At 47.1% G+C, this 20,989-nt stretch overlaps 2 protein-coding genes and 1 long non-coding RNA gene across 3 annotated transcripts in view; 2 read left to right on the forward strand and 1 right to left on the reverse strand.

Moving 5' to 3' along the window:
* Positions 1 to 115: 115 nt before the first annotated feature.
* Positions 116 to 7,189, forward strand: SMG8 (SMG8 nonsense mediated mRNA decay factor). The gene is made up of 4 exons (XM_083587543.1): positions 116 to 2,782; positions 3,425 to 3,570; positions 4,577 to 5,452; positions 6,682 to 7,189. Exons 1-4 carry the CDS (start codon positions 856 to 858, stop codon positions 6,877 to 6,879), a joined length of 3,147 nt encoding a protein of 1,048 aa, XP_083443669.1. The 5' UTR covers positions 116 to 855; the 3' UTR covers positions 6,880 to 7,189.
* LOC310750209 lies at positions 7,186 to 11,698 on the reverse strand. The gene is made up of 3 exons (XR_014541971.1): positions 11,564 to 11,698; positions 7,906 to 8,043; positions 7,186 to 7,279 (listed from the first exon to the last, which is right to left on the reverse strand). It is a non-coding gene; the product is annotated as an uncharacterized lncRNA (long non-coding RNA).
* A 102-nt stretch (positions 11,699 to 11,800) lies between these two features.
* GDPD1 (glycerophosphodiester phosphodiesterase domain containing 1) overlaps positions 11,801 to 20,989 on the forward strand; it is a 34,852-nt gene continuing 25,663 nt past the window's right edge. The window contains exon 1 of the mRNA XM_083587979.1: positions 11,801 to 12,170. Within this exon, the coding sequence (XP_083444105.1) occupies positions 12,035 to 12,170 (136 nt within the window). The 5' untranslated portion in view covers positions 11,801 to 12,034. The remainder of the gene's footprint in view (positions 12,171 to 20,989) is intronic.

Genomic DNA, 20,989 nt, shown 5'->3' on the forward strand with positions numbered 1-20,989 from the left:
TCAGCGGCTTCATAGTGATGTCTGAGCATGTGCAAGGAAAGAGTCCTTCGCCTCCCTGCCCTCACTTGTTTCAAACATAGACTTTAAAAACAGACTCTCACAACGTTTCCACTTTGCAGACCTTTTTTCCCCCTTTGTCTCCTGCCTGCTGGATTGGCAGCAGGATTTGGGAGGGTGCTTGGGGACGGAATCCTGGGTCCCCGTCCTCACCCCGCGAAAACCAAGACGTGCAAGCGAATATCGCTGTTATTTATTTATTTTAACCAAAATAAATAATATATTTCAATATTTCAATAAAAGGTAGCTGGGCTGCAGCTCCCATCAACCCCGCATTGCAAGGGGGTTGGACTAGATGACCCTTTGGGTCCCTTCCATTTATTATTATTATTATTATAATAAATATTATTCCATTTTTTATTATTATTAGAATTAAAATTAGAATTAGAATTCCATTAACCCCTGTCAACACGTTCAGTGGTGTGGAATGATGCAGTCCCCGCGGGTTCTCCTTCCTTTAATGGGAAGCACGCGGGGCTAGATACCTAGTAAGCCTGCCTAGGGTGCAACCTAACCAAACGAAGGTGTGGGGTGTGGAAGAAACGGGGAAACCTCGCCTTCCGACGCTGGAAGTGTGTCACTCTTCACTTTTTCCCATCTCTACGTTCGCAGAAGGCCATTTCTTTCCAGCCGCGGCAGCTTATTGGCTGCTGCTTCGACACATATCGCGTTCTTTTTCCTCCCCGCGCCTGCGCAGTTTCTTCCTTCGTGCTTCCCGGGCTTCGGACGGCGGCTGCTCCCGGGGGGCGACAAAACAGCCCTGCCAGGAGGCTCGCGGTCCCGTTGCAAAAGGCGAGGATGGTGGGCGCGACGGCGGTGCAAGGCCCCGTGGGCTTGCATGAGTTGCTGCTGGCTGGAGCGGAGCGGGGAAGCAGCAGCAGCAGCGCTGGCATTGCTGCCGCCACCCCTGCCGCCAGCACTGCAGCCGCTGCTCCTGCTGCCGCTGCCGCCCCCGCTGCTCCTGCCACCAGCACCACCACCAGCAGCAGCGTCGCCCCCGGGGTAGTTACCCCGGGGGAGGAAGAGGAGGTCTGCGTGGTAGGGATCTTCGGGAAGACCGCCTTGCAGCTCAGCTCGGAGAAGGCGGCCTTGGTGAACACGGTGTGCGACAGGCAAGTCTTCCCCCTCTTCCAGCGCGGCGGCGAAGCCAGATCTTCCGCTGGAGGAACTGATAGTGGAGGAGGGGAAGGTGGTGGTGGCGGCGGCGGCGGCGGCGCAGACCCAGGAACCGTTTCCCCCTCGGCTTCTTCCTCCGCTTCCTCTTCCTCCTCCGCCTCCTCTTCCGCAGCCTCCTCTTCCCAGGGCGACTACAACCTCCTGGAAGCCTATTACAGCCAGGATTGCAAGGTGCTCTACCTGGTCCTCACGTCCATCTGCGACAGTCACCAGCTTCTGCAAGCCTGCAAGGACCTGGATGCCATGGGGGACGCCCGAGGGCCTGGCAGCTTGGGGGCTCACCTCCTGGCCCCGGGCGGCTCCCAGCTGCCCCACGCTGAGGCCCACGAGTTCTGGAAGCACCAGGAGAAACTCCACTGCCTCAGCCTCCTCTACCTCTTCTCTGTCTGCCACATCCTGCTCATGGTCCACCCCACCTGCTCCTTCGACATCACCTACGACCGGGTCTTCCGAGCCTTGGACGGCTTGCGGCAGAAGGTGCTGCCCTCTCTGAAGGCCGCTATCAAGGACTGCCCCGTTGGCAAGGACTGGAAGCTCAACTGCAGGCCTTGCCCGCCCCGCCTCCTCTTCCTCTTCCAGCTCAACGGAGCCCTGAAGGTGGAGCCCGCGCCCGGCAGGGGGCAGGAGTTCTGTGGGCACCTGGAGAAGCCCCCTGCGAAGAAGCACTCTCCCAAGCGGCGACTCCAGCATGCCTTGGAGGACCAGATCTACCGCATCTTCCGCAAAAGCCGAGTCTTGACCAACCAGAGCATCAACTGCCTCTTCACCGTCCCGGCTAACCAGGCTTTTGTTTACATCGTGGCCGGCGGGGCACAAGAGGGCGACGACCCCATTGCTGTCTTGCTGGACCAGCTGCGGAGCAACTGCACCACCCGGGAGGCGGAGGCCTCGCTGGCGCCTGCCTTGGCTGGGCCTCGGAGGTACCAGGCCATGCGGCACGGGAGACAGCAGCTGTCTTTCCACGTGGAGAGCAGCAGCAGCAGTTCCAGCTCCTCGGGGCAGCTGGTGGACTGCACCTTGAAGGAGTTCCTCTTCCAGCACGTGGAGCTGGTCCTGGGCAAGAAGGGCTTTGACGACAGTGTAGGGAGGAACCCGCAGCCTTCCCACTTCGAGCTGCCCACCTACCAGAAGTGGGTGGCCACAGCCCTGAAGCTGTACGAAGTGGCCATTGAAGGCAAGGACAGCGACCCATCTTCGGCCATCGGGGAGCTGACCTCCAAAATCATGGGGAGCATCAAGGTTTTGGAAGGCTACCTGGACATTGACACCAAGTTCTCAGAGAACCGCTGCCAGAAGGCCCTCCCCATGGCCCACAGTGCCTACCAGTCCAACCTGCCCCACAACTATACCATGACTGTCCACAAGAACCAGCTGGCCCAGGCCTTGAGGGTCTACAGCCAGCACGCACGGGGACCAGCCTTTCACAAGTATGCCCTGCAGCTGCACGAAGACTGCTACAAGTTCTGGAGCAACGGGCACCAGCTGTGCGAAGAGAGGAGCTTGACCGACCAGCATTGTGTGCATAAATTTCACTTGCTTCCGAAATCGGGTAAGTTCAGGTCATTCAGGGTTTAGAAGCTCATGGTCTGGACTGTCTTCCTTCCTCCGCTCCCAATTTTCTATTTGTTTACATATGCATCTCACTTAATATACACTCACACAAGTTTGGCAATGGGCCCTGCCAGGCAGGAAGGCAGAGTCTTTTTGCAAATCTTTTAGGTTTCTAGCCTTCATTGTCCTTCACAATATTGTTCAATCATTTCCTGCTACATGTTTAACTTCCAGAGTGGGGATCCCTAATTGAAAGGTGAAACTTTCAGCATGTCACATCTTTCTATATACACATATACGGATGGATAGATAGATAGATACACACACACACACACACACACACACACACACACATTTTAGACTTAGGGGTCTTTAATCTGTCCTATCTGCATTAAAAGCAAGTACAAAATATTCAGTATAATGACAAGCACCATTTTGAATAAAATCTGTGGCAACAAATGTTTTCCTGAATAAAAAGGGCTTGCATCACTTCCAAAATGCATAGTTTTCACTAGACTGAAAAAAGTGGGGTTATGATTCTCAAGTTTCTGGATTCTGTGTTGTTCAAAGCTTTTAAAGAAGCAAAGAAGTCAAAGGAACCAACTGATGGAAGTTTTCCTTCTGTGGCTCTCTTTTTTAGGGGAGAAACCTGAACCAGACAGGAACCCACCTGTATTGTACCATAACAGCCGAGCTCGCTCCACTGGCACCTGCAACTGTGGGAGGAAACAAGCACCCCGGGATGACCCATTCGACATCAAAGCAGCAAATTACGATTTCTATCAGGTAATTCTTTGTCACCTTCCCCTTGCAATACAGTTCTTAGATAGATGGGTAAACTAACAGCTGAAGACTTGTCATTGTGTGGGCCTTTTCATCCCTCTTTAGGGCCACACTCCTTCTGGGGTAATCTGTCAGGGGCTGCCTTCCGCAGTTGGAATCTGGACTGCAAGTGGGCAGCTTCCTGCCTTTCCCTGCTCCTTCTGTCCACCCGCCCCGTGCTTTTCCTGCTTCCCTCTTCGTCTCCCCCCAGCAAGTTGCAAGGAAAGGGTTAGATTGCTCTTGCCCAAAGCTCTAAGCCAATTGCTTACAGAGGGCTTTTGTACTTAGGCCAGGGGCAGTAGATTTCCCACCCCTTTTTGAACTAAAGAGTCTTCAGCCAGGTGCCTCTTCCCTTTGCTGCCCAGGAGGGAGGGGGGCACAACCTCCCAGCAGCCTTTGGAAATCCAGCTTCCAGGCCTTGGGCTTTTACACAGCATGTTCCTGGAGGCATCTCTATATCGCAAGGGTGGCGAACCTCTGGACCCAGGTATGGCTCTCTGTGCCCCTCTGTTTGGCCCTCAGGACTTTCCCCAAGTCATCCCTGTCCTTTAGGCCACATTCACATTAGTTGCTTTTGCCTGGCTTGAATGCATCGTTGGGCTGGGACAATTGTTATTATAATTGGGGCAGTCCACAGAATAAAATACAAGATAAAACACCAGTAAATAATTAAACCAAGACGACCAAAGCCTGGTTGAAGGGAAACAATGGCCCTTGCTCACCTAGAAGGATGGAGGGTGTGTGCAGATACGGCTGCCTTATGCATGACTGGGCTATGGCCTGTGTTACAAAGATAGGAATCTCATCTATTGCTCCACCTGCTTTTGCACCTGTTTTTCATCCACCACTGTTATGCAGCCCCGCAGAAGGTTACCTACAAGGAAACACGACCCTCAAGCTGAAAAATGTTCCCCACCCGGCTCTAGGTTGCAAACCTTCTCATTTCTGCCCCTTTCTTTTGCTTTCCTAGCTGCTGGAAGAGAAATGCTGCGGGAAACTGGACCACATCAACTTCCCCATCTTCCAGCCAAGCACTCCAGATCCAGCACCGGCAAAGAATGAGACGTCGCCCAGCCCTCCAGAGGGCGAAGCCGAAAAGCTGAAGGAGAAGGAGCCGCAGACTCAGGGGGAGAGCACCAGCCTGAGCTTAGCGCTCAGTCTGGGCCAGTCCACGGACAGCCTGGGGACCTACCCAGCTGACCCTCAGGGCGGAGGGAACAACACGGAGTCTCACGGGCAGGCAGCTGACTCCAAAGGAGAGAAGAGGCCCAGCTTGGTTGACCGCCAAGCCTCGACGGTTGAGTATCTGCCAGGGATGCTCCACTCCAATTGCCCCAAGGGCCTCCTGCCCAAGTTTTCCAGCTGGTCGCTGGTAAAACTCGGCCCTGCCAAGGCTTACAACTTCCACACCGGCTTAGACCAGCAGGGTTTCATCCTGGGAACGAATTACCTAATGCCTTGGGACATTGTCATCCGGACACGGACGGAAGAGGAGGGGGAGCTGGACACGAATTCCTGGCCAGCTCCTAACAAGGCTGTCCCCGGGAAAAGGAGCGCAGTCGTCATGGGCAGAGGGAGGCGGCGGGACGACGTGGCCCGGGCCTTTGTGGGGTTCGAGTACGAGGATGCCCGCGGCCGGAGGTTCATGTGTTCGGGCCCTGAGAAGGTCATGAAGGTGATGGGAGGGGGGCCAAAGGAATCGGCTCTCAAGGCTCTCAACTCCGACATGCCCCTGTACATCCTGTCATCCAACCCGGGGCGGGGGCTGAAGCCGCACTATGCTCAGCTGATGAGACTCTTTGTTGTGGTGCCTGACGCTCCACTGCAGATAGTACTGACGCCACAGGTGAGAAGATTATAGAAAAGCTGGAGCGTGTTGTGCTCAGGTCCTGCTTGTGGGTTTCTGGCGTATGTGAGAACAGGATGCTGGACTAGATGGGCCATTGGCTGTTCTTAGCACACATGGCAGGGTCTGGTTTTATAGGTCAGGGGAAGGCTGCGCAGTATAATAAGTCTTCACAAGATAACCGCAGCAACTGACGTATCAGTATTTCAACCTGTGTTTTAGTGAATGTTCTTAGAACATGAGTAGTGGTAGTCCATAGCAGCAGCAGAATGCTAGGCCTATACTAAATGTATTTCTTAGATTTACATCCTACCTTTCCAAGGCTTGTGGTCATCGTTCCCCTGCAGTTTTTATCTTTGCACAAAGTCACTTTGGCTAAGAGGGGGTGACTGGCTCAGGGAGTAAGGTAGTTCTTTTGAAGCGGAGGGCAGATCAAATAGCTTTGTGAATTTTGCCTGTTTGGAGGCACTGATAGGCTTGCCATTTCAGTATCACACATCGTGGCTGGGTGTGGGAAACTTCAGGTCCTGAAGTGGACCTAAGACCTCCAGCTCTCGCTCTCTCTGTGGCCTTTGGGGTTCTCTCTCCAGGCCCCACACCCTTTGCAGTGCTTTTGCCTGACTGGAATGTGACCTGGGAGAGTGGCAATACCTCTTGTTTGCCTGGATAGAGTGGGCTTATGTCAAAGCCCCTGACTTTTGCATGGCTAGAGTGTAGCCTGAGAGTCACATCCATAGATCACTCACTTTGGCCTGTGACCCCACCCACGACTCACATGTGGCCCCTCAGAAGGTTCACCATGAATGAATGTGGCCCTTGGGGTGGAAATGCTTCCTTGCCCCTGGTTTATGTCATGTTACCTTTATTTGTATTCAGGGTGTCTTTAGACCACTACACTTGATCTTAGCCACAAGGCTGAGAAGTGGATGGCTTTAAAAGAGGACTGGGCAAATTCATGGAGGGTAAGGCTATCAATGAATGGCTACGAGCCATGATGGCTATGCTCTGCCTCTACAGCTGGAGCAAGTAGTATGCTTCTGAATACCAGTTGTGTGAAACCACAGGAGGGGAGAGTTGCTCCTATGCTTGAATCCTGGTTTCCCATAGGTATCTGGGTAGCCATGAGCCACTGGCCTGATCCAGTAGGCTTTTCTTATGAGAGAGTTGTCATTTTGCTACAGCTACCTGTCTGGAGATTTTGTTTATGTTTGTTTCTCTTTCATTCCTAGGTTCAGCCAGGGCCACCTCCTTGCCCTGTGTTTTACCCGGAGAAACAAGAGATAAAACTTCCTTCCGATGGACTGTGGGTTCTTCGGTTTCCTTACGCCTATGTGACGGAACGCGGACCGTCCTTCCCTCCAAAGGAAAACCAGCAGCTCATGAGTTACAAGGTGCTTCGAGGAATATTAAAAGCTGTAATACAATAGGACTTACTTGACCACACAAGTTGAATTGGCTTTGGAATTTAGTATTTTCTTTCCCTCCCCCCCCCCACCTCACCCCAATCTAAATGACGGATTTTGATTACCAACAGCTGGAATTCACACAGCAATCACTGCTTTGATTTTATTGCACTTAAAAAGTCCCGGTGTTGAAACCATATGTATGTGCCAAGTCCTATCAGAGACACTGGATTGGTGGGGTATATTAATGCGGGAGCCAAATTAAGTTCTAGTTTGTAAAGGTCTGTGGATCAAGATGAAGAAAGGAAAAATAAAACATAAGACCTGCTCTTAAGTCATTACTGTTTTATATTGTATTCAAGTGACTGCAACAACATATTGAAGTATATCCTCACTCTGCTGGCTGGGGCTGATGAAGTTTGCTCTTAGGAGGACGGGGATGCAAAGAGAGATGATATGAAAAATCAGCTAAAAAGTGCTGTATTAAAGGACGTTCTGGATGCTATTTATTATTATTATTATTATTTAATGTTTATATCCCACTCTTTTACCAATAAATACTCAGAGCCGCTTAAAAAAAAGTGGGACACAATGATGTGATAAAGAACAAATAAAGCACTTTAAAAAGGATTAGATGCAACTAACCATAAAAGGCAGCAGTTAAAAACAACAGCAGAGCTAGATGGTAAATGCCTATTTGCATAATTTCTGTTTCTTTCCAGAAAATTTCAGGGCCAGGCAAGTCACCATAGGGAGGGCATTTCGAACCATCGGCACCACTACTGAAAAGGCCCTGTCTCTTGTGTTTAGTCACTTTGATCATTCATGCAGGGAGCGGGGCCTCCAAAATAGATCTTAAAATGTGGACAGCTTTATATAAGAATCCTTGTGGGTAATCATTGGATCTAGCACAAGTCTAGAATTATATGCTCCAGTCATCAGGTGCCCCTAGTAATTCTGGTCACCTCCCTTTGGACTGACTGAAGTTTCCAAATCCTCTATCCAGTTTCCTGGGAATAAATGCCACTGAATTCAGTGAAACTTACGTACTTCCAAGTAGACAGCCAAAGGATTGTACTGAAGTGTGGATGTCATGTCCATCTTCTATAAAAGGTGATTCAATCAAAGCTGCCAAAAGGCAATCTTGGCTGAAGCTGGTAAAACATACACCTGGCAGCTAATTGTCTCCTGCTTGACAAAAGGGGAAGGGGTGAGAAAGAAAAACACAGACCATTAAGAAACAGATATTTTATGTGGACATATCTTTTTTATATATAAAAAAGCAGAACTTGAACTAAAAACTTCTTAAACATCAGCGATTCTTTTAAAGTGTTGCAACAACAAAAGGCACTGGTTTGTTTGTTTTTTGCTGCTCTGTGGTTTGGACTTCCAGCTAATTCCAGATGTGGAATAGCATGTTACAATTATTCAAACATGATTGGGAAATACTCTGGCCTGGTCAGATGTTTTTTGCTTTTTATTTAATCTATGCACATTCCTGGCCTTGAACCTTTGCCTTTAAAAGAGGAGCAAGGCCTGCCAGTGACCTTTTGGACTATGCAAGTCCTTGTACAAATTGAGCTATCCTTTTCTCCCTCTCTGCACTGTGGCTCCACCTGCTGCTCCTGCAGAAAACAGCCAAAGGCTTTGGTGCACTCTTGCAAATAATCCCACAATGTTTGTTCAGTTTTATGGCCCACCTGCAGATATGAGCCTGTGTTTGGTCATTTAGGACCTTAAAAAGAAAACAGTAATCTAACCTGCCCACCTAGTGACCAGGATGGGATCTACACAGGTAACCAAGTGAGGGATTGTCAGCAATTGGAAACCTTGAGCCTTCAGGCCTAATTTGGCTTTCCTGCTCTCCTTGTTTTGCCCACAAGGCTGTTCTGGTCAAGCCATACCCACTTGTCTATAACCTGCCATGAGATGACATTGGGTACAGGGCAGATTAAGTCACAGCTGCAAAGGAACATTCATTTTCTTTTGGCTGTGCCTTGAATTCAACACCTTACCCTGCTGTGCTGTTTTGTTAAGGGACTGAATATGCTCTGAGACCCCCGATCGCTGCTATGTGTATCCAATCCCTGCTGAAAGCAACACAACAGGGAACGTGCCAAATTCAAGCAGCACAGCTGCAGCTATAAAGGAACAACCTATGAGTTCCAGAAAAACATCTACTTCTGCTTCATTGACTATGCAAAAGCATTTGACTCTGTCAACCACAGCAAACTTTGGCAAGTTCTTAAAGACTTTTGCCTTTGTAATGTATGCTACATTATAGCCTTGAAAATGTCAGAGGTTTCTACACATACATTTCACCAACCAGGCAAGCAAGAAACATTATCACAGTTCAAGGACGCATTCCAGCTAGGCAAAGGCACTCAAAGATGTGGCCTGTGGAGAGCCGTAAAGGGCCGCAATTAGCCCCCAGGCCTAAGGTTTCCTCCCGCTGCTGTGCATCCAGTATTTGAGATTTGGCTGAACATGCAAGGGCAGTTTATGAAGGGATTTGTAATCCTATGGAATAATGCCTGTCATTCACATCTGAGGCTTGCTTGTGGAAGCCCTTGCACTTCAGGGAACCACACGGTTGCAATTGCTTGGGCTAGCCCACTAGGGGGCTCTCAGCACAATTAAAGTTGGGAATGAAGGTATTTCAGCTTCCCTAAAGAGTAATCTTCAATTAACTGAAAGTTATGGAACATCAGTGTTTCATTTTGAACAGAAATATGTTGGAAGTGCTGCAGATGTCCTTGGCCTCTTTGGGGAAACCAGATCAGGTTGATTTTTTCCTTTAAGTTATTGATAAGCTGGTGTCAGTTTGCATGGTGGTTTGGAACACAGTTCAGGAGGAAAGGTCTCTGTCCCAAGGAAGTTACAAACTAGAATCTGTCCACAAGTGAAACAGAGGAAAGGAAACAATTTATGGTTGTTTCTGTTATACAGGACAGTGCTTTGTTACAGGGGAGCAGTGGTATCCAAGATGGTGCCGTCCAGATGTTGCTGGACTACAACTCCCATCATCCCTGACCATTGGCCAATGCTGCCTAGGGCTGATTTGTAGTCCAAGGATACCTGAATGGCACTTTAAGCTGCACCTGCAAGTAGAGTTTGGGAAGTAGAGGGTTGTGTTGAAGTGTTAATGGAAAAGGTAGGTTTTGAGGAAGGGCTGGCAGGAATAAATAGCAATGGCATCGTACAGCTGTTCTCAGAAGCTTCTGCTCACATAGAGCATCATAGAATTGTAGAGTTGGATGAGACCATGTGGGTCATCTAGTCCAACCCCCGCCATGCAGAAATCTTCTGCCCAACCTGGGGCTCGAACCCGCAACCCTGAGATTAAGAGTCTCATGCTCTACCGACTGAGATATTGAGCCAGAACATGATCACTAAAAATAACACCCCCCCAAAAAAAAGTTAACTTAGAATTACCATACTAATCACAGCCTCTTTTGCATCCTGGACTAAATAATCACTGCAACTAATAGATTGACTGCTTAGGGTCTGTGTTGGTCTGTTTTAGTCTATTAAAACCTTATTATGGAGTTAAAGGTTTGGGCATGTGTCTATGTAGCATAAGCAAATGGGGGTGTCTTAGTCAGGATGAATTAATACAGTAATTGTCGTGTGCAAGTCTGTTGAATATATTTTGTATATGACACTGCCCAAAAGTATAAACCTTTGTTGTTGTTGTTTAGTCGTTTAGTTGTGTCCGACTCTTCGTGACCCCCTGGACCAGAGCATGCCAGGCACTCCTGTCTTCCACTGCCTCCCGCAGTTTGGTCAAACTCATGCTGGTAGCTTCGAGAACACTGTCCAACCATCTCATCCTCTGTCGTCCCCTTCTCCTTGTGCCCTCCATCTTTCCCAACATCAGGGTCTTTTCCAGGGAGTCTTCTCTTCTCACGAGGTGGCCAAAGTCTTGGAGCCTCAGCTTCAGGATCTGTCCTTCCAGTGAGCACTCAGGGCTGATTTCCTTCAGAATGGAGAGGTTTGATCTTCTTGCAGTCCACGGGACTCTCAAGAGTCTCCTCCAGCACCATAATTCAAAAGCATCAATTCTTCGGCGATCAGCCTTCTTTATGGTCCAGCTCTCACTTCCATACATCACTATAGCTTTAACTATACGGACCTTTGTTGGCAAGGTGATGTCTCTGCTTTGTAAGATGCTGTCTAGGTTTGTCATTGCTTTTCTCCCAAGAAGCAGGCGTCTTTTAATTTCATGGCTGCTGTCACCATCTGAAGTGATCATGAAGCCCAAGTTAGTGTGGCCTTAATTAAGTAGCACTTTTTAAAAAGTAAAGAATGGCTAAGAAGATACCTTATCTTCTTAGAGCCTGCAACTCCACCCTGCAACTCCACCCTGGCACCTTATGGTGAAGGGCGGGTAAGAATTTGAAATAACATCACTAACAGTAATGGGTCGTATCCATCTAAGTTCTGCTCACGAGTAGCCCCATTGAAACTGATGGACTTAAATCAAAGTCATGCTTCTTTTCAATGGTTCTTGTCTGAGCTGGATGAACACTGAATACTACCCAATTGCTTGGCCATTATATTATTATTATCATTATTATCTTAGAAATACTAAGCTTTATTGTCACTACTGTTTTAACGTGGTGTTAATTATTATTCCGTAAACGTTGGTGGCGTTCGTCATTCCAAAGCGGGAGGAGGGGAAGCGTGACCGTTATTTCAGATTTACCTCACACACTGGATTGGCCGCGGTGGGCGGGGCGTCTGCGACCTAGCGACGGCCCGTGACGTCACAGCGGAGCCATCACCACCGCCAACCCCAGCAATCCCTTTCTTTCCTTCGCCGCCGCCAACATTCTTCGCCGCTCCGCGCTAAAATCGTTATTGTCGGGCCGCGCGCTTCGCCGACCAATCAGCGCGCCGAGCGCGCTCGCGCCTACTTTCCCATCTCCATCACCGCTATCCTTATCATCATCATCACTCCCCCCCCCCACCAACCGCAACTGGGACTGGCGCATGCGCTGCCGGAGTGGGCGGAGCTCCCTGGCGGTCCGGAGAAAAGACAAGGGAGCGGTGGCCGGTCGCCTCAGACCCCCGCTCAGGAGGGAGCGGGCGGTACTAGGCGAGAGGGGCTGCGTTTCCGCAGCTCTCGGCGCCTGCCGTCTTCCATTCCTCCTCGGCCGCCTGAGGAGGAGCGACCATGTCGGTCGTCTTCTACCTCCTCTCCACGCTGGGCGGCTACCTCTTCACCTCGGCGCTGCTGCTGAAGTACCCGGGCTTGCTCCACCGACCCAAGCGCCACCGCTTCCGATGCCGGCACATCTCCCACCGCGGCGGTGAGGGCGGCCGCTGGGCGTCGTTGTATTCATGTATATGCATATATATAGTCAAATCGAGAGGCAGGATTTTTTTCTTTTTCTTTTGTGAAGGGGCGCAGCTTTATTTTGGCGGGTGGGCGTAGCAATCGAGAGAGAGAAAAGCGGGGTGTTCTCTGGTGGAGAGGATTTTTTTGGGGGGGTGTTGCCCACCTTACCATTTGTAATTATTAAATACGGGTTTTTTTTAATATTGAGGCTATCCTGAAGAATATGGGAGGGAAGCTGTTACAAATTGAATCATACAATAATGGTAATTGGGGGCGGGGGTCTTGCCTTACTAATAATATTAGCCGCAGTATTTATATCCCTCTCTTAACTAGACATTTTCAATCCCAGAGCAGGGAACAAACTGATAAAATGAACAGAGGAAAAACAATATACAAAAAATGCAAAATCATATAAACGGGGGGGGGCGGGGTGTCCTAGCATGTTATTTATTTGTAATTATTGAATGCACTGTTTTTAATGTTATTTGTCAGTCACCCAGGGAATATGAGAGGGAAGCTGTATGAATTTAATAATATAATAATGGTAATTTTGTGGGGGAGGGAGATTTGTCCAAATATAAGTGTCCGAATGGCTATTTATTGATGGGAGGGAAGCTGTATACATTCAACAATATAATATTGGTAATGAATGTTCTTGGGGAAGTGCAGATTTTTGGGTGGGGGACAGATATTTTGCGGGGAGGCAAAAACAGGAGAGAAAACTATTACTGGGAATGTAGAGCATTTTGGGGGTGACGAGTTGGGAGAAAATATTCGGGGGGCAACAAATGGAGATAAATCTTCTGAGGAGGGGTTGAAGGGGGGCTACAAAGAACTATAGGGGCAACAGATTGTCATAGAAAAATAATACAGTCTTCTTGGGCAGGAACTGAATGGGGGGGTTATGGTAGAGGAGAGAGAAGACCCACTTGCCCTCCCCCCTTGGGGGTGATGAAAAATGTGTATATGTACAAGGTCACACCCCCAGCCCAGCCCCTGAAAATCTCCGGGTGAAGCAATTGATTGTCCTAGGGACTTCAGCGGAAATTTAAAGAGAAGAAAGGGAGAACATTGGCGGTGATGCTGCCTTGCTCGCTCACTCTCTTCCTCTCTCAAAAAGCTGACCTTGAAATCTGTGCCCCCTCCTTGCTCCCCCGCCCCTAAGAAAAGGGGTGGAGATTGCTACCTTTCTTTCGTGCCTAGCCTCCCCCCCCCCAAAAAAAATAAAACACTTCTTCAGACATCAGCAAGCAAATTTTACTGTGATGATAATGTCCGAATGTTGAAATGGAGATTCTATTCTGTTTTTGTATGTTACACTGTTATTTTTCATCATCGTCTCTCTCAGGGCTGCTTCTCACCCCCTCCACACAATGGCAAGTTTCCTTTCCTCTCTCTCCCTATCCTCTTTATAGAGAGGATCTGCCTTTTCCAACATCCCCCAAATCTGGCCAGCTTTGTTTTCTAAAGTTCCCACACACACTCCTTTATGCAGTCCTCCCCTCTAGTATCCCTTTCATTCTTCCTCCCCTTTCGTCCTCCCCAAGCCCTCCCTTTTGTCAGACACTTCTCTGCTTCGGATTTCAGAAGTGTCTTTCAGAAGTATCATTTAGATTTTCCAACCTCTCCCTCCCCCTTCTGCAACTTGTCTGCTTCCTAAACTTCAACTCCTTCCACCTTTTTGCATCCTTCTGAATTCCTTTTTTGTACATCCCCCTCCCTATGCCCTGTTATCTTGTCAGCCATCTGTCAAATTTTAAATAGGCAATTTCAGAATATTCTCTTTTTTAGAGATGTTGCAAAATCTGTCTTGTTTAGACAGGCTGCAGCCCTGAGAGGGCAGCAGGGTCAGGGTTAAGCTGAGAGTGGGTGGGTTTCAGGGCAGCTAATGGACAGCATGTTTTTAAATCTTGTTTTGTTTTAAAAGCAGTCTTTTAATTGGGTCTGTCCCAAGTTCATATGGAGATAGGGCTTGAAAAAAATCAATGAACCATAATCCTGTGCCTGTCTTTTTGGGAGGTATTATTATTATTATTATTATTATTATTATTATTATTATTAACAATGTTTCTATACTGCCTTTTGTCCGAGGATCACAGGGTTTACAGGTTTACAGTATAAAAACACAACAATACATACCATATGCATGCCAGACCTTTATTGAGCAACCTGTGCTTAAATTGTGTTGGACGCTTTGTAACTTTGTGAGCACACATCTCGCCGTAGTTATTCCCTACCCCTTTATGATAGGAAGGTCTATCCTCCCCATCCCAAATCTGTTACCTCTCACCATTTGATACCAGCTTCCTTAGAGTTGAATGTCAACTACATGTGCTGAAAAGGAAGTAATAAAAAGGTAAGAGGTACCAGCACCTTTGTGTTCATTAGCATTATAATAAATAAGAAGAACTCTTGGATCAGGCCAAAGTGAGCCCATCTAGCTCAGCATCCTGTTCTCACAGTAGAGGTAGGAGGTAAAATGCTCATCATGCTCCTTTTTTGCAAGAGGGGTATCTGAATCCTTTAATGGTATATTTCACAACCCTACGCTTTATCGTAGTAATTGCTCAGCTAGGTCATTTCAGCAGGCAATGGCAATTAAAATGTCATCTTTCCTCAAGGGATTTCACTTGGCTCACTTTCTAATCTGTTTAGCCTGTGCTATTGGGTGGCAGAGAGAAGGCGCAACTGCACAACACCTGCTTTGCCTCTGTCTTCATCCAAAAGGAAAGTGGCGCATAACCTGGTAAATCATGCAACACAATAAATAACACAATAAATCATGCAAGGAGGGAGATTAAGCCCAAGATAGGAAAAGAGCCCAAGATAGGAAAGGGAACACCTAGCTGCTTTAAATGAACTCACATCTCCAGGACCTGATGAGCTGCACCCAAGGGTACTAAAGGAGCTTGCAGATATCATCTCAGAGCATCTGTTTATAAACTTTGTGAACTCTTGGAGAGCAGGTGAGGTCCCTGCAGACTGGAGGCGGACAAATGTTGTTTCCATCTTTGAAAGGGGTGTGGGAGAACAACAAAAAGTTCAGTGGTTCTCAGTGGGTGTGGCATACCCAAACTAACAAAATGAATTTCAGCAGGGACAAATGTAAGGTTCTACACTTAGAAAGGAATAAGAAGCTGTGCAAATATAAGATGGGGGACACCTATGAACAGGATCTAGGGGTCTTAATAGACCACAAGCTGAACACAAGTCAGCAGAGTGATGCAGCAGCAAAAAAAAGCTAATGCTATTTTAGGCTGCATCAGCAGAAGTATGGTGTCCCCATCATACTAGTCCTGTTCTGTTCTGCCTTGGTCCAGTCTGCCTTGGAGTCTGTCGAATTCTAGGCACTACAATTTAATAAGGACATTTACAATCTGGAATGTCTGCAGGGGAGGGTGTCCAAGATAATAATGGGTCTGGAAACGAAGACTTATGAGGAATGGTTGATGGAACTGGGTATGTTTGGTAAAGAGGACACTGAGATATGATAGCCATCTTCAAATATCGTAAGGGGCTATCACATGGAAGGTGGATCAAACTTGTCTGGAGGGTAGGACCCAATCCAATGGATTCATGTTACAAGAAAAGTGAGTCTGACTAAACACCAGGAAGAATTTATTGACAGTGGAACAGACTCCCACAAGAGGGGTGGACTCTCCTTCCTTGAAGGTTTTAAAGCAGAGGTTGAATTCATGTGTGATCTAGTGGAGATACCTAGTGGAGTTGGATTAGATGACCCTCAGAGTTCCTTCCAATGCTACAGTTCTATGCTTCTAATCCAGAAGCTTTTAAATGAATGGATGAGGGCATCTGAGCAGTCACAGAACCTGCAGTCCAGTCCTGAGCTGTTAATACCTGCCTTGCACTCTGAACTGAGACTGCTTTCTGCGTGATGAAGCTTCCCAAGAGTAAACCTCCATCAGCGCATTCCATGAAGATTATCCTGCAAAGCTAATGCCTTCCACTCCTATTGTGCAAAAGTAAGATGTGTGGCCAAACAAAGTTGTGACCTTCAGTTGAAGTGGGATACTTGCCTTGCTTGGACTGGTTCTTGTATTGTCCCTGAAGAGGCTGGCCAGACCAAGGCTGTTTTCTGCAGGAATTAGCTTTAAGTACAGATGTTTAAGTACAGCTGCGTGCAAGGATGATCAGGATTTTTCAACTCCATCAAAAGAATTTAGGCATCTGGATGACAAGATCCTTGTCACCTTTTCCTTGCTCCATTCACCTGCTTATACTACTTCCATTTGCTGCCTTCCATGCATCCCCTAAGGGACGCGGGTGGCGCTGTGGGTTAAACCACAGAGCCTAGGACTTGCCGATCAGAAGGTCGGCGGTTCGAATCCCCGCGATGGGGTGAGCTCCCGTTGCTCGGTCCCTGCTCCTGCCAACCTAGCAGTTTGAAAGCACGTCAAAGTGCAAGTAGATAAATAGGTACTGCCCCGGTGGGAAGGTAAATGGCGTTTCTGTGCGCTGCTCTGGCTCGCCAGAAGCGGCTCAGTCATGCTAGCCACATGACCCAGAAGCTGTATGCCGGCTCCCTCGGCCAATAAAGCGAGATGAGCGCTGCAACCCCAGAGTCGGTCACGACTGGACCTAATGGTCAAGGGTCCCTTTACCTTTTACCTATGCATCCCCTAGACCTGGAATATAACTAGAACTCGCCAGGTTAAGACTCTCTCCCACCTCTGTTGCATCCTTGCGTTCATTTGCTGGTTGTAATCACAGAAGAATTGACCCTTTCCTCACCTCTACTCCTCCATCAAGCTGTAATCTCTCCTTTCGTTTTTGTCTTCCATTATTTAGATTTTTAATGCTCTCTGGGCAGGGATACTGGTTCTTCACAGGGGCAGGGAGAAAAGGGAGGCTTTCTTATTTGCCTTCTGTCCTGATGAATGTGATGTGCCTTGTTTTAAGGCCTTTTAATCTTTCTAGCTCCTGGCTGTACGGTTACCTGCCATATAAAAGCCACCTTGTTTGCTGCCTCCCATCTAATGCAGAAATCAAACTCTGCCTCATCCTGAGCATCAACATGAATGCTTCAAGTTGTCTCAGTTTACAAGCCTTCATAGAACTTCCTCATCTATTATTAGTAGACAGTCCTGCATTAAGAAACTGCTTGTTCTGGAAGATGAGTAACTGAGCTCTGATACTCTTATGCCAGAGCCCTGAATCTCCCATCCCTGAGTGGATGAGCTTTCTTTTTTACTTGTGCTACACAATATGCTTTCTATTGAGTAGATTTGAATGAACGATGCTTGCGGAGGTTCAGTAGCAGAGCTGCCAAACATGCAAATATGAGACCTTCGTTTGGCCTGTTGAAAAGTGGGCTTGTTTAATCAGGAATGGTTTTATTCTTATTGTTATTGCTGTTATATTTGTTTGATGTTTTACCTGCCTTTTTACTATGAGGTCCCACGGCAGGTTACAAGTGATCAAAAAGTCAGTCATATATAAAATTAAAAAGACTTTAAAACAAATTGCACTTAACAGGCATAGGGTGGGTTCCAAAAATATACATCTTAGATGTCAAAGGCCAATGTAAAGAAGTGTGTCTTCAGAATACAGCAGAAACTGTATAATGAAGGTGCCAAGCGCACCTCTTTGGGAAAGGAATTCCACAGTGTAGGAGCTGCCTCTTCTGGGCCACCACCATTCCAAACTTCTGAGGGTGATTGAACGTCCAAGATCTGCTGATGTTAACATCCAAGAGGGTCTGTAGGGAAAGAGGCAGTCTTTCAAATATTTGGGGCCTAAGTCATTTAAAGCTTTAAACACTAATGTGAGCACCTTGGATTGGGTCTTGAACTGGCAACCAACTATATTAGCCCTACTGGGCATCTACATGCATCTGTGTTTTCAAGTGGTGGATCCCGTAAGCTCTTTGGCCCCTGTTCATGTTGAACCGTAGGGCTGCTCCATTTGCTCAAGATACAGGTCATAGATAAGTAGTGATGGCTCTCTTCCACATTGGGTTGTTAAGAGTTGGTTTAAGATGCCAAGTTGAAATTAGATCAGATCTAAAACCACTCATTGCACACTTTCATTGACTTGCGTAGGATTTGCCCCCATGCGGCACATATTGTGGTATAGTCATTCTTTTACATTTCCCCTTCTAGGGAACCGTTTCTAAAGACCTTCTGTCCCAGGATAACAAAGCGATATAGGCTTGCCTTGAGAGTGTCTGGCACTTATCTAGGTCACACTTCATCAGAGTTAAATTACATAGAAGTAAGAAGATCAGGCACTAATGCACCTGAATCTTCTGCAAGCTGGGCTGGTCCTGTGACTTAAACTCACTCTGTAATGTGGGATTCCAGGTTCCATCCTCAGCTGGCTGATGCAACTCAGTTCTCTGACATGTGGAAATAAAAAGCCAACTTTGTGCATGTTTGTTCCCCAAACATGTGCTTTTTATTTCTTACAAAGGGCTAATGTGACAAAGTGGCTTAAGAGACACTGCTAAGAACCTAAGAAACCATGAACTGTAAAAGAATCTGCCTCGTGCTTCTTTTCCACCTAGCCCAGTTTCACACACACACACACACACACACCAACTGGCACAGGATTCTCTGGGTTTCTGGGAGAAAGTGATTTTTCTTATCGCTTACTACTGAGCCCTGCAGGTAGAACTAGGGTGGGCATGTAGAGAATTGCAATCTTCTCTGAATATGTACTAGTATGTATAATCAGCCTTGTACAATGTGGTTATAATGGTTCCTTTATTGCATCCTTCCCCAACCTCTGTCCCTTCATATCAGCCTCACTTTGCATGGCCAACAGTCAGGGGAGATTTTCTTTCTTTCTGAAAATCATGATATACCACTATTGATAAAATAAAATCAAGAGTAGTTTGCTAAAACCACACAGTAAAAAAACGTGGAAAATGTTAAAATCAAAAACCAACCAACTAATATGGAAAGATGTACAGTTCTCTTAACTGCCTGTGTAAGCCTGATGCATGCATTAGAAAAGTTTGCAGCAGGTGTTGAAAAGCAGACACAACGCCTGCTGAATCTCTGTTGGCAAAGTATTCCACAACACTGGACCGATGATACTAAGGACTCTGGTACAGTGGTACCTTTGGTTACAAACTTAATTTGTTCCGGAGGTCCATTCTTAACCTGAAACTGTTCTTAACCTGAGGTACCACTTTAGCTAATGGGGCCTCCCGCTGCCGCTGTGCCGCCACCACGCGATTTCTGTTCTCATCCTGAGGTAAAGTTCTTAACCCCAGGTACTACTTCCAGGTTAGTGGAGTCTGTAACCCGAGGTGTTTGTAACCCGAGGTACCACTGTACTTGTAGGTATCAATTGAGCCTTTCCAACTCAACTGATTATCTCAGTGATCAAGCTGGCATATTAGGGGTTCAGCCAACCCCTGAGGTACCCTGAACCTAAGTTGTTCAGGACTTTAATACAAAGACCTTGAGCCTGGCTTGGTAGCAGACAGACAGCCAGGGCAGATGCTTTAACAATGGTGTCACATGTTTTCAGCCAAATAGCAGCCTGGTATCCCGAATTCTTCACCAGCTGGAACTTCCAAACCAGACCCAAGAGGAGCCCTCCATGGTGGGAGCTGTAGTTCAACAACATATGGAACACAAAAGGTTGTGGGAGACTGATCTCATAGATGAAGTACTGTGCTAAGTTGTGTCTCTTACCTTGCAAAAGTACATTGGGCAGTTGGTACATGTTTTGTCCAGCTGTTTCGTAGTCCAACTTTCTGTTTCCAAAAGTGGTTGACTACGATCACTTATTGCTTGCCCTCATCATCTGAAAACTGGAGGAATAATGTCTCTGAATATGGAGGCTTTATGACGTACTAGTTTGACTAACACTTTTAAAAAGCCATCTAAGGCAGAAGCAATCATTACCTCTTCTAGTAAAGATTTCCATATTTTAATCAGAGAGAAGTTTGCCTCACTCCACACCCAACCAAGGGCTTTAATGTGGATCAGATCTCAGAGTCAATGGTTGCTTAATTCTGGTGCTCAGACCATATAGCTGAAAACATAACTACACAATCAAGTATTTAGAGTCTTCTGTTTATTTTTCCATTGTAATTTTGCTAATTCCTCCATTGCACTGTGTGAGCATGGCAAAGGCAGAAATAGTAATTAGTAAGGGGAAAACATGACTGTTCCGTAGAAGTTGAGTGTGGTGATATTTATGTGTGAGCCACTTAACAAGATGTGTTAATATAGTAATTAGATGAACAACTAAGTGGGCAGGTGGCCATGCTAATATGTTGCAGCAGAAACCTTGATGGTGCATTGAAGACACAGATCCCCCCCCCAACCCAGGTGGATTAGAGTGCATTTCATCAAATCCATTCATTTTTATTTAAGATATTTATATCTGGCCTTTCAGGGCAAAACCCTCCAAAGGCAGCTTATAAAATTTAATTAGCTACATATACCAAACAGGTATATGCACATTTAAATAATTTTGCAGTATAATCTTCCTTTTATGCACCTATCTGTGATCCATACTTCCCCTGTCCAACAAAATTGTCCCCATGCCATATACCAAGGACAGTCAGCATGGTGCCCTCCACATGCTTTGGACTTGAACTCCCATAAGCCCCAGGCGGCATGGCCAGTGGTCAGGGATTATGGGAGTTGTTGTCCACAACATTTGGAAGGGCATCATGTTGTGTACGCCTTCCTTATGTCTCTCCACCCTGCGCACCAACCCATCCCACCTTGGATGGTCTGAAGTCTTAGTCTGTACAACTTTCATTCTAATAATAGAAAGGTTTCAGAATTACAAGCAGTACATCAT

Source organism: Podarcis filfolensis, assembly GCF_964270895.1.
Source record: "Podarcis filfolensis genome assembly, chromosome: 15".
Lineage (NCBI taxonomy): Eukaryota > Metazoa > Chordata > Lepidosauria > Squamata > Lacertidae > Podarcis > Podarcis filfolensis.